This window comes from Miscanthus floridulus, chromosome 5 (assembly GCF_019320115.1).
Source record: "Miscanthus floridulus cultivar M001 chromosome 5, ASM1932011v1, whole genome shotgun sequence".
NCBI classification, from domain to species: domain Eukaryota; kingdom Viridiplantae; phylum Streptophyta; class Magnoliopsida; order Poales; family Poaceae; genus Miscanthus; species Miscanthus floridulus.
Window position 1 is genome coordinate 16,845,897 of NC_089584.1, and position 14,977 is coordinate 16,860,873.

Genomic DNA, 14,977 nt, shown 5'->3' on the forward strand with positions numbered 1-14,977 from the left:
GCCCGTTCGTGGCACGTTGCGGCTCAGACCCAACAAAACCTATTGGGCTCCACTCAAAAAAAAACATATTTGGCTCACTGGTGCACCAGCCCATCACCGACCTCTGGCCAATCAACGTCTATAGGCACCTCCGCTTCGTCATTCCCCTCCGCTTCGTCCCCTCCGCTAGGGTTCAGACGGCATCTCCTCTAGGTTCGGCGACTGCCACCGCGCTAGCAGCTCCTCCTCCTCCAGGTGCATCTCTCCTCCTCTGCCTCATCCCCCTCAATCGATGCTTTTCTGTGTTTGGCATATAACTTCCATGGCTTAATCTTTGAGACAAGCATATGACTACTGGTAGGATCAACTAGGTAGCACGTCCTCACCAACGAGCCAGCACCGGCCTCCATACGAGGCATCGCCCAAGCTAGCTGTCTTTGTTTCCAAACGGACTGAGTTTTCTCAGGCACAAGAGGCCAATGCCCTCTGGCCTTCAGTGTCAGCCGCATCCACGACCAAAAATGCAAGCAAGGTGTCCTTGGTGGTGCTGACCTAGGTGGACAGCAACACAAGGCAACGCCACAAGTGCTCTGGAGCCGACGCGACGTAAACAACAAGTAACAAATGCAACTTCCCATGCAATAGGTAGCAGCATGCAAGCACTTGTCAATGCAGCAGGAAAAAGGTTCCCGCACGAATGAAGGGACACTCGCGCTGCCTTTTCTTGATTTGTCAGTTTTTTGTATTCTTCTCAGGTATAAAATAACAAATGCTGGGAGTCGGCCGCACATCGACGGGGTCCTCCAAGCAGCCACAGGCCTAAAATAACTCATGCGCTAGCATAGCCACGATGGCTAAGCCATCAAAAGCATCCCTCCGCGTCAGGCACGGTGAGTCTGCTTGTGAGGACGGCAACCAAAGGTCCACAGTGCGCGGAAGAAACCGAAACTTTTCTAACAACAGGCAAAAAGCGTGTCGCCAAAACTGTTCCAACAACACCCTTCTCCAACAACGGTTGGAAAGCATGCAGCCAGCCATGGCAGCCAGCCGAAACTGGCAAACAGTCATTAAAAAACTAGTGGTTTCGAAGCATTTTACCCGAGGTCTCCGACAGCCGAACCCTCTCCCCCTACTATACCTGAGAGGCATCCCTATTCCTAGAAGTTCTAGCAGTTTTTTGTATGGTTTCTTCATGTGTTTTGGAGGACCCAGGAAATCCATGTGATATACAGTTTTGCCAGTTTTTTCTCAAAGACGCTGGTTTCCGCTTAGGAGGTGCACGAGAGTTGTTGTGTTTTCATGGATGGAGCAAACCTTGGATTTTTTCTGTGGGGTCCCATGGATGGGTCCCTTGGGCCACGGGGCCACCCCGGTGTCACTAGGTCTTGTAGCCTATTCGTGGCCCATTGCAGCTTGTACCCAACAAAACCTATTGCGCTCCACTCAAAAAAAACTATTGGGCTCACTGGTGCACAGGCCCATCACCGACCTCTGGCCAATCAACGTCTATAGGCACCTCCGCTTCGTCATTCCCCTCCGCTTTGTCCCTTCCGCTAGGGTTCAGACGGCATCTCCTCCTAGGTTTGGCGACTGCCCCGCGTCGACAGCTCCTCCTCCTCCTCCAGGTGCATCTCTCCTCCTATGCCTCCATCTCTCCTCCTCTACCTCATCCCCCTCAATCGACGCTTTTCTGTGTTTGGCATATAACTTCCTGGCTTGATCTTTGAGACAAGCATATGACTACTGGTAGGATCAACTAGGTAGCACATCCTCACCAACGAGCCAGCACCGGCCTCCATACGAGGCATCGCCCAAGCTAGCTGTCTTTGTTTCCAAACGGACTGAGTTTTTTTTAGGCATAGGAGGCCAATGCCCTCTGGCCTTCAGTGTCAGTCGTATCCATGACCAAAAATGCAAGCAAGGTGTCCTTGGTGGTGCCGACCTAGGTGGACGGCAACACAAGGCAACTGCCACAAGCACTCTGGAGCCAACGAGCCACACCCAGAGGATGTACTCGATGTAAACATGTAACAAATGCAACTTCCCGTGCAACAGGTAGCAGCATGCAAGCACTTGTCAATGCAGCAGGAAAAAGGTTCCCGCACGAATGAAGGGACACTGGCGCTGGGAGTCGACCGCACATCGGTGGGGTCCTCCAAGCAGCCACAGGCCTAAAATAACTCATGCGCCTGCATAGCCACGATGGCTAAGCCATCAAAAGCATCCCTCCGCATCAGGCACGGTGAGTCTGCTTGTGAGGACGACAACCAAAGGTCCACAGTGCGCGGAAGAAACCAAAACTTTTCTAACAACGGGCTAAAAGCGTGTTGCCAAAACTGTTCCAACAACACCCTTCTCCAACAACGGTCGGAAAGCATGCAGCCAGCCATGGCAGCCAACCGAAGCTAGCAAAGGGTCATCGAAAAATCTAGTGGTTTCGAAGCATTTTACCTGAGGTCTCCGCCAGCCGAACCCTCTCCCCCTACTATACTTGAGAGGCATCCCTATTCCTAAAAGTTCTAGAAGTTTTTTGTATGGTTTCTTCATGTGTTTTGGAGGACCCAGGAAATCTATGTGTTATACAGTTTTGCTAGTTTTTTTCTCAGAAATGTTGGTTTCCGCTTAGGAGGTGCACGAGAGCGTTGTGTTTTCGCGGATGGAGCGAACCTTGGATTTTTTATGTGGGGCCCCATGGATGGATCCCTAGGGCCACGGGGCCACCCCGGTGTCACTAGGTCCCGCGGCCTGTTCGTGGCCCATTGCAGCTCGGACCCAACAAAACCTATTGTGATCCACTCAAAAAAAACTATTGGGCTCACTGGTGCACAGGCCCATCACCGACCTCTAGCCAATGAACATTTATAGGCACCTCCGCTTCATCATTCCCCTCTGATTTGTCCCCTCAGCTAGGGTTCAGACGGCATCTCCTCCAGGTTCGGCGACTGCCCCCACCCCGGCAGCTCCTCCTCCTCCTCTAGGTGCATCTCTCCTCCTCTGCCTCCTCCTCTCCTCCTCTACCTCATCCCCCTCAATTGACGCTTTTTTTGTGTTTGGCATATAACTTCCTGGCTTAATCTTTGAGACAAGCATACGACTACTGGTAGGATCAACTAGGTAGCACGTCCTCACCAACGAGCCAACACCGGCCTCCATACGAGGCATCACCCAAGCTGGTTGTCTTTGTTTCCAAACGGACTGAGTTTTTTCGGTACAGGAGGCCAATGCCCTCTAGCCTTCAGCTCAGCCGCATCCACGACCAAAAATGCAAGCGATGTGTCCTTGGTGGTGCCTACCTAGGTGGATGGCAGCACAAGGCAACGCCACAAGCGCTCTAGAGCCGATGAGCCACAACCAGAGGATGTGCTCGACGTAAACAACATGTAACAAATGCAATTTCCCAGTACAACAGGTAGCAGCATGCAAGCACTTGTCAATGTAGCAGGAAAAAGGTTCCCGCACGAATGAAGGGACACTGGCACCAGGAGTCAACCGCACATCGTGGGGTCCTCCAAGCAGCCACAGGTCCAAAATAACTCATGCGCCAGCATAACCACGACGACTAAGCCATCAAAAGCATCCCTCCATGATAGGCACAGTGAGTCTGCTTCTGAGGACGGCAACCGAAGGTCCACAGAGTGCGGTAGAAAGCCAAAACTTTTCTAACAACAGGCCAAAAGGGTGTCGCCAAAACTATTCCAACAACACCCTTCTCCAACAACGGTCGGAAAGCATGCAGCCAGCCATGGCAGCCAGCCGAAGCTAGCAAAGGGTCGTCGAAAAAACTAGTGATTTCGAAGCATTTTACCCGAGGTCTCCGCCAGCCGAACCCTCTCCCCCTACTATACCTGAGAGGCATCCCTATTCCTAGAAGTTCTAGCAGTTTTTTGTATGGTTTCTTCATGTGTTTTGGAGGACCCAGGAAATCTATGTGATATACAGTTTTGCTAGTTTTTTTCTCAGAAATGTTGGTTTCCGCTTAGGAGGTGCACGAGAGTCGTCGTGTTTTCGTGGATAGAGTGAACCTTGGATTTTTTATGTGGGGCCCCATGGATGGGTCCCTAGGGCCATGGGGCCACCCCGATGTCACTGGGTCCCGCGGCCTGTTCGTGGCCCATTGCAACTCGGACCCAACAAAACCTATTGCGCTCCACTCAAAAAAACCTATTGGGCTCACTGGTGCACAGGCCCATCACCGACCTCTAGCCAATCAACGTCTATAGGCACCTCCGCTTCATCATTCCCCTCCGATTCGTCCCCTCCGCTAGGGTTCAGACGGCATCTCCTCTAGGTTCGGCGACTGCCCCCGTGTCGGCAGCTCCTCCTCCTCCTCCAGGCGCATCTCTCCTCCTCTGCCTCCTCCTCTCCTCCTCTACCTCATCCCCCTCAATCGACGCTTTTCTGTGTTTGGCATATAACTTCCTGGCTTAATCTTTGAGACAAGCATACGACTACTGGTAGGATCAACTAGGTAGCACGTCCTCACCAACGAGCCGGCATCGGCCTCCATACGATGGCATCATCCAAGCTGGTTATCTTTGTTTCCAAACAGACTGAGTTTTTTCGGTACAGGAGGCCAATGCCCTCTAGCCTTCAGCTCAGCCGCATCCACGACCAAACATGCAAGCGAGGTGTCCTTGGTGGTGCCTACCTAGGTGGACGGCAGCACAAGGCAACGCCACAAGTGCTCTAGAGCCGACGAGCCACACCCAGAGGATGTGCTCAACGTAAACAACATGTAACAAATGCAATTTCCCATGCAACAAGTAGTAGCATGCAAGCACTTGTCAATGTAGCAGGAAAAAGGTTCCCGCACGAATGAAGGGACACTGGCACCGGAAGTCGGCCGCACATCGGCGGGGTCCTCCAAGCAGCCACAGGTCTAAAATAACTCATGCGCCAGCATAACCACGACTGACTAAGCCATCAAAAGCATCCCTCCATGACAGGCACAGTGAGTCTGCTTGTGAGGACGACAACCGAAGGTCCACAGAGTGCGGGAGAAACCAAAACTTTTCTAACAACATGCCAAAAGGGTGCCACCAAAACTGTTCCAACAACACCCTTCTCCAACAACGGTCGGAAAGCATGCAGACAGCCATGGTAGCCAGCCGAAGCTGGCAAAGGGTCCTCGAAAAAACTAGTGGTTTCGAAGCATTTTACCCGAGGTCTCCGCCAGCCGAACCCTAGTTCTAGCAGTTTTTTTGTATGGTTTCTTCATGTGTTTTGGAGGACCCAGGAAATCCATGTGATATACAGTTTTGCCAGTTTTTTCTCAGAAATGTTGGTTTCCGCTTAGGAGGTGCACGAGAGTCGTCTTAATTAGTTAAAATGGTATTATGACGAAGAAGACAAATAAAAATAAGGCAGTCTCTTGTGCATTGAAGCTATATATATATATATATATATATATATATATATAGAACTACTATCCTATAGCTGGCTGCAGAATAACTTATTCTGTAGCCACTTTGAGTTACGATAATTACTATGTTAATTTACGAGATTTACAGTAACTCCTTACTAAGTGGTTTACTATAACGTTATGGTAAATATTCCCATGTGTTATAGTAACCCAACTATCGTAAATATGTATTGACATTATGGTAAATTAGTATATAAAATTATGGTAAATAGAGGTGGCTACAGAATAACTTATTTTGTAGCCGGCTGCTGAATAGCCTCTCCCTATATATATATATATATATATATATATATATATATATATATATATATATATATATATATATATATATATATATATATATAGAACTACTATCCTGTAGCTGGCTATAGAATAATTTATTCTGTAGCCACTTTGAGTTACGATAATTACTATGTTATTTTACGAGATTATAGTAACTCCTTACTAAGTGGTTTAATATAACGTTATGGTAAATATCCCCATGTGTTATAGTAACCCAACTATCGTAAATATGTATTTATATTATGGTAAATTAGTATATAAAATTATAGTAAATGGAGGTGGCTACAGAATAACTTATTTTGTAGCCGGCTACTGAATAGCCTCTCCCTATATATATATATATATATATATATATATATATATATATATATATATATATATATATATATATATATATATATATATATATAACAGGAAAGTCACATATTAAAATCAATTAGTCAAGATGAAATGATTTGGCCCTGCAAGTGTTGACTCTCCGGTTTCCAACATAGAGTAAATATCATAAAAATACACGATTGTAAAAATTATTGTAGTAAAACTACATATTTTAAACTAAATATCACAAAACTACACCTTTATTGTCCTTTGATGTTATTAATCGACAAGCTTGTGCTCATTCCATATAACAAAACTGCACTTTCTTCACGGCTTGGAAGTCTTGTGATATATATGGTAACTAATTATCAAGATAAGTTTAGGTTATGTGAAGTTGGTTCACTAAATTGTAATTTTATGATAAATTAAGGTGATGGTGCTACAAAAACCGATGTTAGAGCGTCTTGTTTTTCTATCCGTAGTTGGATAAAAAAGAATGCCTCTAAAAATGGTTCTAGAGGTATTTCTTGTTAGTTCACTAATTGAAAAAGGCCAAGGTTATAGCCTGGGCAATATTAGTGGAGGCCTCACAAAGTCAGCCAGCTTACATATATGGCACAAAAAAAGACTCTCGCTTGTCCCAGCGGCACGACAGAATTTTTTGTGCAACGATGTGCTCTTTAGTGCATGTCATGTGCACATCGAACAATTCAGACCCCCTGGAACGAAAGAGCGAACCCGTGGCGGCCGCCGGCACCGTTCGCTCGCCGCTTGGGTACTACTGCAAAAGTAGAAGGACGTGTCGACTCGTGGGGTGCGCCCGCCACCTGCCGATGCGACGTGAGGAGGAGCCAAGCGCGCAATGGCGCCTGGACACGACTCGCGTCTATCCGTGTCGTGCCGTGAGGCCGTTAGGTGTCGCCCCGCAACGGTCGCGCCCGTCTTTCATGTATCCATCCACCTGTGCCCCGTACACACGACGCACCTGCTGGCGGACAAATCGCGTGGCCGCGGTCTCGGTCCCCGGATGACGACGACGACTCTACCGCGCGCGTGTGCAGGCGCGTCGCCGCCGGCCCGGGCCACTTCCCTGACGACGCGGCTGTGGGGCGCCCGTCCTTCTCCCACGATCCATTGTTTGTCCACAAGAAAATGCATCCGTTTTGTATCCACTGTTTTCAGTTATGATGATCGTGTAAATTGTCACAAAACCAGGATATGTCCAGGCATGCATAGAACATGACCAACGGATATCCAAAAACAACAGCGAAGTGGCATGGGTAGACAGACGTCAACACACAAATCTCATACCACGTCAAGGCATCACAATTCACAAACCTAGGAACAATTCCAGTTATACGATGACAGCATACGTAAACACCAAGAACTACTCACTCCATTCCGAATTATAAGTCATAAGCATATCAAGTTTGACTAAAATTATAGAAAGAATTACTAAAATTTATGAAATCATATAGGTATAGTACGAAAATATAATCTAATTAATAAAGAATCTAATGATATTTATTTAGTATCATATTACAAATGGTATCATTTTATATTATATATAAATTTAGTTAAATTTGAGATACTTAGACTCTCCAAAAAAGTTGGAATCACTTACATTTTGAGATAAGAATATTATTTAACTAGCACCTCTGCAATTCCATCATTTTGCTCGATGGAACTACGTAGCCCAGTTTTTTAATCTGAGAACGCGTATTGTATAGCAACTCAAATGCAGTAACTCACTACTGTATATACTGTCAAGCACAAAATGCAAGCTGATCAGAGGCTTGCAGCACCAAACTTTGGCCATTACAAGGTAGGCTGCATATCACAACACACAAGGGGAGCATCAAACTGCACTCGCCTCCAGGGGCACTGCAGGTTGGCAGGCCCAAGCTAACACAAGACAACAATGCACCGTCTCGCAACCCACAAGGCCACAGTCAGTACAAGCATCGATCGATCAGTAAGAGGGAGCAATACCAGGTAGGGGCACGGTGCACGCCCACGCCCACATGCACTCATCAGCTGGACAGATCTGTGCTCACGCCGTTCCTTGCTCCTGACTTGTAGCGCCCTCGCTTTGCAGGCCGCTTCTACTCGCTCCGCTGTTTTGTTTCTCCAGCATCTGCATCTGATCACCATACCAAAGTAGGAATTAGCATAGCACTGAATTGCATTTGCCAGTATTAAATAGTAATTTAGCTGACTGATCATTTCAGACTGCAGGCTACAAAGAGACTTGATTACAACACAAGGCTCACGGATAGCCCCGTTGTTAGAGCTAATCCAGTAAAGCAGCATATATAATCCAAATGTTGTCTCATTCATAGCAGAAGTATCACTGAAAGCTAGGTAAGATATATATGCTCTTTCGCTGGTTCCTAACTTTTTTTTTAGAAAAACAGGAGGAGCAAGCCCCTACTGAAGATCAATTAAGTAAAGAAAACAGAGTGCAGCTTGTCTAACAGTGCTTGCCCATTCCAGTGCTGCTTCCAGGCAAAGCAGCATTTACACGAAGTGCAAAGATAGAAGCTAGCAACATCCAAAGAAAACAACAAAAGCTAGAAGCATCCAAAGAAATTTGGTATTCTGCACTCCCTTATTATTGGGTTGTCATTAACCAAACTGAAGGTACGCCAAAGCCGTGAGATGCTGAACTAGCTACCCAAAGGCACCACAGTTTGGACTAATCTCAACTTGAATAAGGCACAAAGATAGAAGTAGAAAACAGTTTTGGTTAGTTTTATGAAAACTAATCAAGGGTCCTGTTTGTGGCCTTGTGGGCTTATTGTTCAGATTTCAAGAAAAAAATGTCGTACCTTCCTGGATCTCGTATCCTTCAAAGCATTTCTCAGAAGATTTTCCAGCTTCTCCAGCTCATTGACATCTGATTCGTCAGCTTTGCTCTGGGGAGACCTGCTGGTTTGAAGCAATTATAATCATTTATCAAAAGTGGCAAAGAAAAGTGGGTGGAAATTCTGAATTCTGGGTGTACCAGGCTGCAATCTCGCTCAGCATCAACTGCAAATCTGAAGAAGCTTCATCCTTGTTCTGTACCAGAAACACCCTAGTAAGCTACATTTATCAAAAGTTTGATATTATATATTTGTTCTGGTATTTTGCATACTGTACAAACAGGACATTCTGCATAGTGCCAACAGAACATGTTGTTTGATGCTGGCAACTGGAAAGTGTCACAGTATGTAAAGACTGATTCTTTCTAAAAATATGATCAAAAGCTGGCAACTGTAGGCTGCATGTTATGTATTGGAAAAACCACATCAAGATCTTTACATTGTTTTTATTTCGATCGTCATTCATATTCCTTCCTTCTCCAGAAAATTGCTGATAGCGGTTATATGTATCCTCTATGCTGAAAAGGAGAAAAAGTCGAGTATGATATTAGCTCATAGCATAATGTACTCTTGAAAAATCAGTTTATGTATATTCACCTCATGTGGAACAAAACTGCACCCAGTTTTATTGGAGGTGAGTATATTATTATGAATTACATCCTGAATCTTACAGTCGAAAACAATTTATTATTATGATGTCTCATTTCCTTATGGTTTTGAATTTGACTTGATAGGCCAAGAAAGTTGAGTTCATACCCTGTCCATCACATTCCATACTACTATTCTACTCTATTTAGTTCTCATAAAGGTTTTGCACCACTGTTTCTCTAGATGTTTTAAGAGTTCTCAATGCTATATTCTTGATCATATAAAAACATCAGAACTGAGCCATGATACAACCTACTTGTCACATCTAACTTTGCATGGTTTTTGATGCATACATTGGACTGCCAATATCTTCTAGAATATATTTTCAAGATTTAATAACTATCTTAGAATACAACTATGACACTTTATCATGTATCCAAACTAATAGATTCAAAAGTTATTTGATGTTTGTACTTTTTAAGGTTTGACCAAAGTTTGTCCTAAAATGACATGATGTGACCAGAGTCTAGAGGGAATATAGATACTATTCAAAGTTCGATGAATCGAATAGGAGCTACTAGACATATATGCAAGTCCATAATCACGGCAATCCTTGTATCAAGCAATTACACAAGTAAATGTAAAGAACTAAGACAATTTCTGTTTATGAACTTCTTATTTATATTCTTTTGCCTTTTACTCCCTTGAATCACAACATGGAGAAATCCCTTATGTGATTTTATTACCATAATTTCAAAGATAAAGGGTGTGTATTTAGATGTAGATCATTGATTTTTTGCATATTTATATGAAGCTCTAGGATCAAACCAAAAAGGCAATAAAAATATATATTCTATGGGACAAGGATTCTAAAGGAAAAAAACATGGACCTCCAATGGGCGATAAAGATGAGTAGAGCATGGTATTGATGGGCTTCAAATCTATTCATTTGAAGAAGAAATGATTGCAATGCAAAATGATCTATAGCTTTGAGAGTCCTCGATATGGTGTCATCTAGATATCAAAGTTAGCCGTCCGAAAAATAGACTTTTCTCTACCATACATACCCTATCATATTTATTAATGTAAGGTGATGTTCCTTGTATCTGACTCTATAGTTTGGACCACTACATACCAAGACAACCATCTAAGCCGCCTAGGTTCTGAAGTTATGATTAGGTACTAGAGGAGTCAAAGGCTCAAAGTGACCAGACCTATATGCCACATGTGGAAAATCCAAGAGGTTTTAGGTTGGGTAGGGTGGGTTGTGAGGAGGAAGTTGTTAACTAAATGTTTGGTTAGGCTTTTGCACTCTTTATACATATTGGGATTGGGAGTTAATTGCCCCATGGTTCGAGTAGTTTGATTTAGCTTGGTAAATTTTCTTCCACAAACTTTCAACTCCCAACAAAAAGTTCCATCTTCAAATGTTGTGAAATATACGAGAACATGGGATGCGCAAGCCTTTTGTTTACATGACATGTTTTATATTGGGGTGCTAGAGTCCAGTTGATGCACATGGCTCTACCCACTTGGTTTTCTTCCATTGCTATGCATGTAAGTGAAGTTGATAACCAACTTTTCTTGTCTTCTCTCCTTTCCTTTACTTTCCTTGAAAGCTAAATATAAAATTCTTCTTAGGTGTTGCCCCTTAATCCTAGACAGTTGAGAATGATAGCTATGAAAGGACACAAAACATATGGAATAAGTTGAGTACATGTTCATAACTTGAGAGTGACCCAGTGATGGGTTTTTAGGACAACAAAAGAGCCCTTCTAGATATGCTCAAGGAAAAAATGTTAAGAAATATAAGAGTAATGACTCTAGTGAGCTTTTATACACCATGTCCATACATTGTATATATATAGAAGAGGTAGCTTTCTTGAGTATAATTTGCAAGTGGTCAACATATCTGAGTGCATCAACAAAGACAACTATATTCAAACTATAGAAAACTAAGGTTGACTAGACACAAACCAGTTTTGAGCGAAAAGAGTGGAAAAGGTGGAAGAAGAGTGTCAAAAATAGTGATTAGGTGAGATCATGTGAAATCACTTGATGTGTTGATTTGACTCTGCTTGCTAGCCGAGGTCATGTGAAATCGCTTATAGTGTTGGTTTGACTTTGCTTGCTTCAATATATGAGGTGAGAACAACCATACTCAAGTTAGCATTCTCACTCGCATATTTATCAAGCACAATTTAAGGAAAAAATAGGTTCCAAGCATAATAGCAATGCACATAGAAGGAATGGAAAATCAGTTTATCATTATATATGTTGTTACAACTTCACATGCATGGCTAGTGTGGGCATACTAATATTATTCTTGTTTCATAGGGCATTCTACTATTGTCAATTAGCATATCTTCCTTCAACATTCCATTATTGCTAATGAAGATTGTATTCCAAGTCAAATAGCCCTATAATACTACCATAGCATACCAATCCTATTGTCTATTCAGGATGATGTGAATGATCTTAAAAGAAGATACGATGGTGTTACCAAATTGAAAAACAACCTATTATTCAATAAGGAGAAACTTCTTTGCTACTATTAAATAATGTTGCTAAGTATTGAAGACAATGAATTATCTAAACCATTTTTTCCAAAAAAAAATCTAAAGATTGGAAACGACGTCTAAACACTTTTTCAAATGTTTATTGTCTTTTGTCATTAAGAAGCATAAATGTAGAGACATGTTTTTTACATCTACTTCAACAGATGCTCTCAAGTCGGGATCTTTAAATCCATTTCAGTAGACATTGCTATATGGGACCCACTCATCATCCACCATAGTTCTAATCGATTGAACTATAGAGGACCCGAGAGAGCCTGAAACAGGAGGAGCACGCCACGGCGAGGGGAAGGCGGGTGGAATGGCCCACCGTTGACATGAGTCGGGTCAGGTGGAACGCTCGAAAGGGGCTTGCAAGGTAGAGAAGTCAGGGCCAGGAGGAGGCTCACTAGGGGAGAGGATTCGAGATGGAAAGGGGCTCGCCGAGAGAAGAGTCAAGGGGCAGGCCTTGCCGAGGGAGCCACGCAGGGAGTCACGCCCGAGGAAGGGTGTTGCCGGTGAGAGAGGTTGCCATGGAGGGAGCCAACCGTTGGAGATTCGTGCCACTAGGGGAAGGGAGACACGCCTACCCGCACTGCAAAGGGAGGCCTTATCGGTGGAGCCGCGTTGTTGGAGGCCTTGTTGGGCACGACAAAGGAGGCGGACAGGCAGGCGCTATTCCGCTAGCACACAGAAAGGGAGGGCCTGAAGCTGGATCCCTAGGAATGAAGGACGAGGGAAAATTTGAGGGGCCTCTCATTTGTAGAACCTAGTAAGGGCTCTGTTGGAGCGGCTCTGGCCCTCGAATTTTATGTTAAGGACATAAGTAGGGGCCCTGCTCTAACGAGTTAGCCATATTTGTTGGATAAGACTGGTCCAGACTCATTCAACTAAATCAAATAGATTCCAAAGCCCGTAGATATAGAATTCGATTCTAATACATATTGGGTTACGCCATCTGTATCTCGTATATGATTCGGACTCATGATCCGCGCTCATACAAGTTAGAACAACTCGCAGCTACCGATGATACGGAGTCTGATTCCAATACGTATTAGGTTTCTGTTGCAACGCACGAACACAGTGCTAGTACTAATATCTTAAATAAAATGCTTTCAATAGAAAAGATATACTTTACTTAAAATATTGGAAGTAGTATATATGACACAATTTGCTTTGAACAGTAGTACTATGATGCCTTAAATAAAGAAAATAACTACCAAAAGCTTATTCGGTTATACCAGCCCCTGTTAGTTTCGCTGAAAAGCCGGTCTGAAAATTACCGCTCGCTGATTTGTTGCGAGAGAAAACACTGTACATATAAGTCATAAGTTCAAGCGAGCAGGGCTTAGCATAAAGGGCACTCAGGGTAAAGGCGAGACAAATCTTTGTTTTTTTTTTTTTTTTTTTGCGAAACAAAGGCAAGACAAATCTTGATCCCCAGCCAACTTTCCGTACTTTCCATTTATGGAATTTGTTTAGTGACGGCGGCGGAACTGAAATTCCTCTCTCCGAACATCAGCAATCAGTAAGTAAGTCGGATGTCAACGGCTCACGGGCGCGCGCGCGCTCTCTGGAAGTCTCAAGCGAAGCGAGCCCAGTTCCATCCGCACCGCACGCAAAGCACGTGCGCATGGCGAGAGGAGACAGGGGCGCGCTTCTGTTGGCCTAAGGCAGAGCAGAGCAGAGCACAGCCGGCCGGAGCTGTAGCAGGCCTAAGGCAAGATCCGGAACAGGTGGACGAACGCACAGCGACAGGGGTCATGCTCACATGATGCAAGGTGGTGCAACTCGGGGGACAGTCTGGATGGCGAGGCGGCGGTTCGCCGCGGGACAACGGGATCGAGGCCGACGAACTGCTCCAGGCCTCTATTCGATCCATAGTCCCGGCCGCCCTTGTTCATAGTAGCTTTACTAATCGGATGTGCAAGTAACAGAGGCAGGGAGGGAAAGGGAGGGGGAATTGAAATTAATCACCTGGCGGAGGCGTACTCGTAGAGCTTGCCGGCGGGGGAGAAGACGAGGAGGGCGACCTCGGCGTCGCAGAGGAGGGAGAGCTCGAAGGCCTTCTTGAAGAGCCCCGCGCGGCGCTTGGAGAAGCGCACCTGGCGGCTCACCCGGTCCTCGATCCGCCGCAGCTCCACGCGGCCGCGGCGACGCGCCATCGCTTTCCCGCCCGCCAGTGTAGCCGGGCTGCCGGCCTCTCTTCTCTTCACGCGCGCTAGGAGCAGCAGGGGAACGAAGCTAGGAGCAGGGGAGCGAGCGGTTGCTGGAGGCTGCTGCGCCTGCGGTCTGCGCTGCGCGAGGGAGTGGGGGACGGGGAGGTCGGGGTGGCGGCGGGCGGACGGGACACCAAGTGGGATGTACTACTCGTATGTTTGTGGCACGCGCACGCCCGGTCTCGTGGTAAATTTCCAGATTGGGAAAACGCGGCGCGGAGGCGGTTTGGCTGGCTGAGGCGCTGAGGTGGACGGGGCAGGTGTGCGACATGCCCCCGCGGCTGTCCACACTGCAGTTGCTCGAGAGCCACGCAGGCAGGCGTCTGTCTCCACGACCCACTCGCGCCCACGGCTACGACGGGCAGCAGGCTGCCGGAGTCCTCGTCGCCGTCCACGTCCGCATGGCTTGCGCAAATATCTCGCGCCCCTTGGCGGTGCGAAGCTGCGCGGATAAGGACCATCTCAAAAGATCCTGGACGCTTGAGGCCGGTAAGCTGCTGATAGAATAGATAATAATAAATACTAACTACTGTATGTGCTACAGGGGATCAGTCCAGCTGTCTCTGTTTGCCCACAGAGGCACAGACACAGGTGCAAGTTCTGAACCTTGGTCAGTAAACGATCGTACCCAAACGTCTAGATTCTTTCTCGATTATTAATTTAGATCGTGTCGACGAAAGCATTGGCCAGTGCCCGGACGTTCGAACCTAGCCCCTCGTCCGGGCGCCCACGCCGTTGTGCCCGTCC

The 14,977-nt window shown here is 45.7% G+C and overlaps 1 protein-coding gene across 2 annotated transcripts; it reads right to left on the bottom strand.

The window, feature by feature from the left end:
• Positions 1 to 7,060: 7,060 nt before the first annotated feature.
• On the bottom strand, positions 7,061 to 14,295 carry LOC136449596 (MADS-box transcription factor 51-like). Of its 2 annotated transcripts, none has more exons than XM_066449652.1 (5): positions 13,989 to 14,295; positions 9,308 to 9,386; positions 9,009 to 9,088; positions 8,833 to 8,929; positions 7,061 to 8,144 (listed from the first exon to the last, which is right to left on the bottom strand). In XM_066449652.1, the coding sequence occupies exons 1-5, from the start codon at positions 14,174 to 14,176 to the stop codon at positions 8,055 to 8,057; spliced, it is 534 nt and encodes a 177-aa protein (XP_066305749.1). In that variant the 5' UTR covers positions 14,177 to 14,295; the 3' UTR covers positions 7,061 to 8,054. The 2 variants fall into 2 exon arrangements, with proteins under 2 accessions (XP_066305749.1, XP_066305751.1); XM_066449654.1 differs by having other exon boundaries at positions 7,062 to 8,144; positions 9,009 to 9,064.
• Between the last annotated feature and the right edge of the window lie 682 nt (positions 14,296 to 14,977).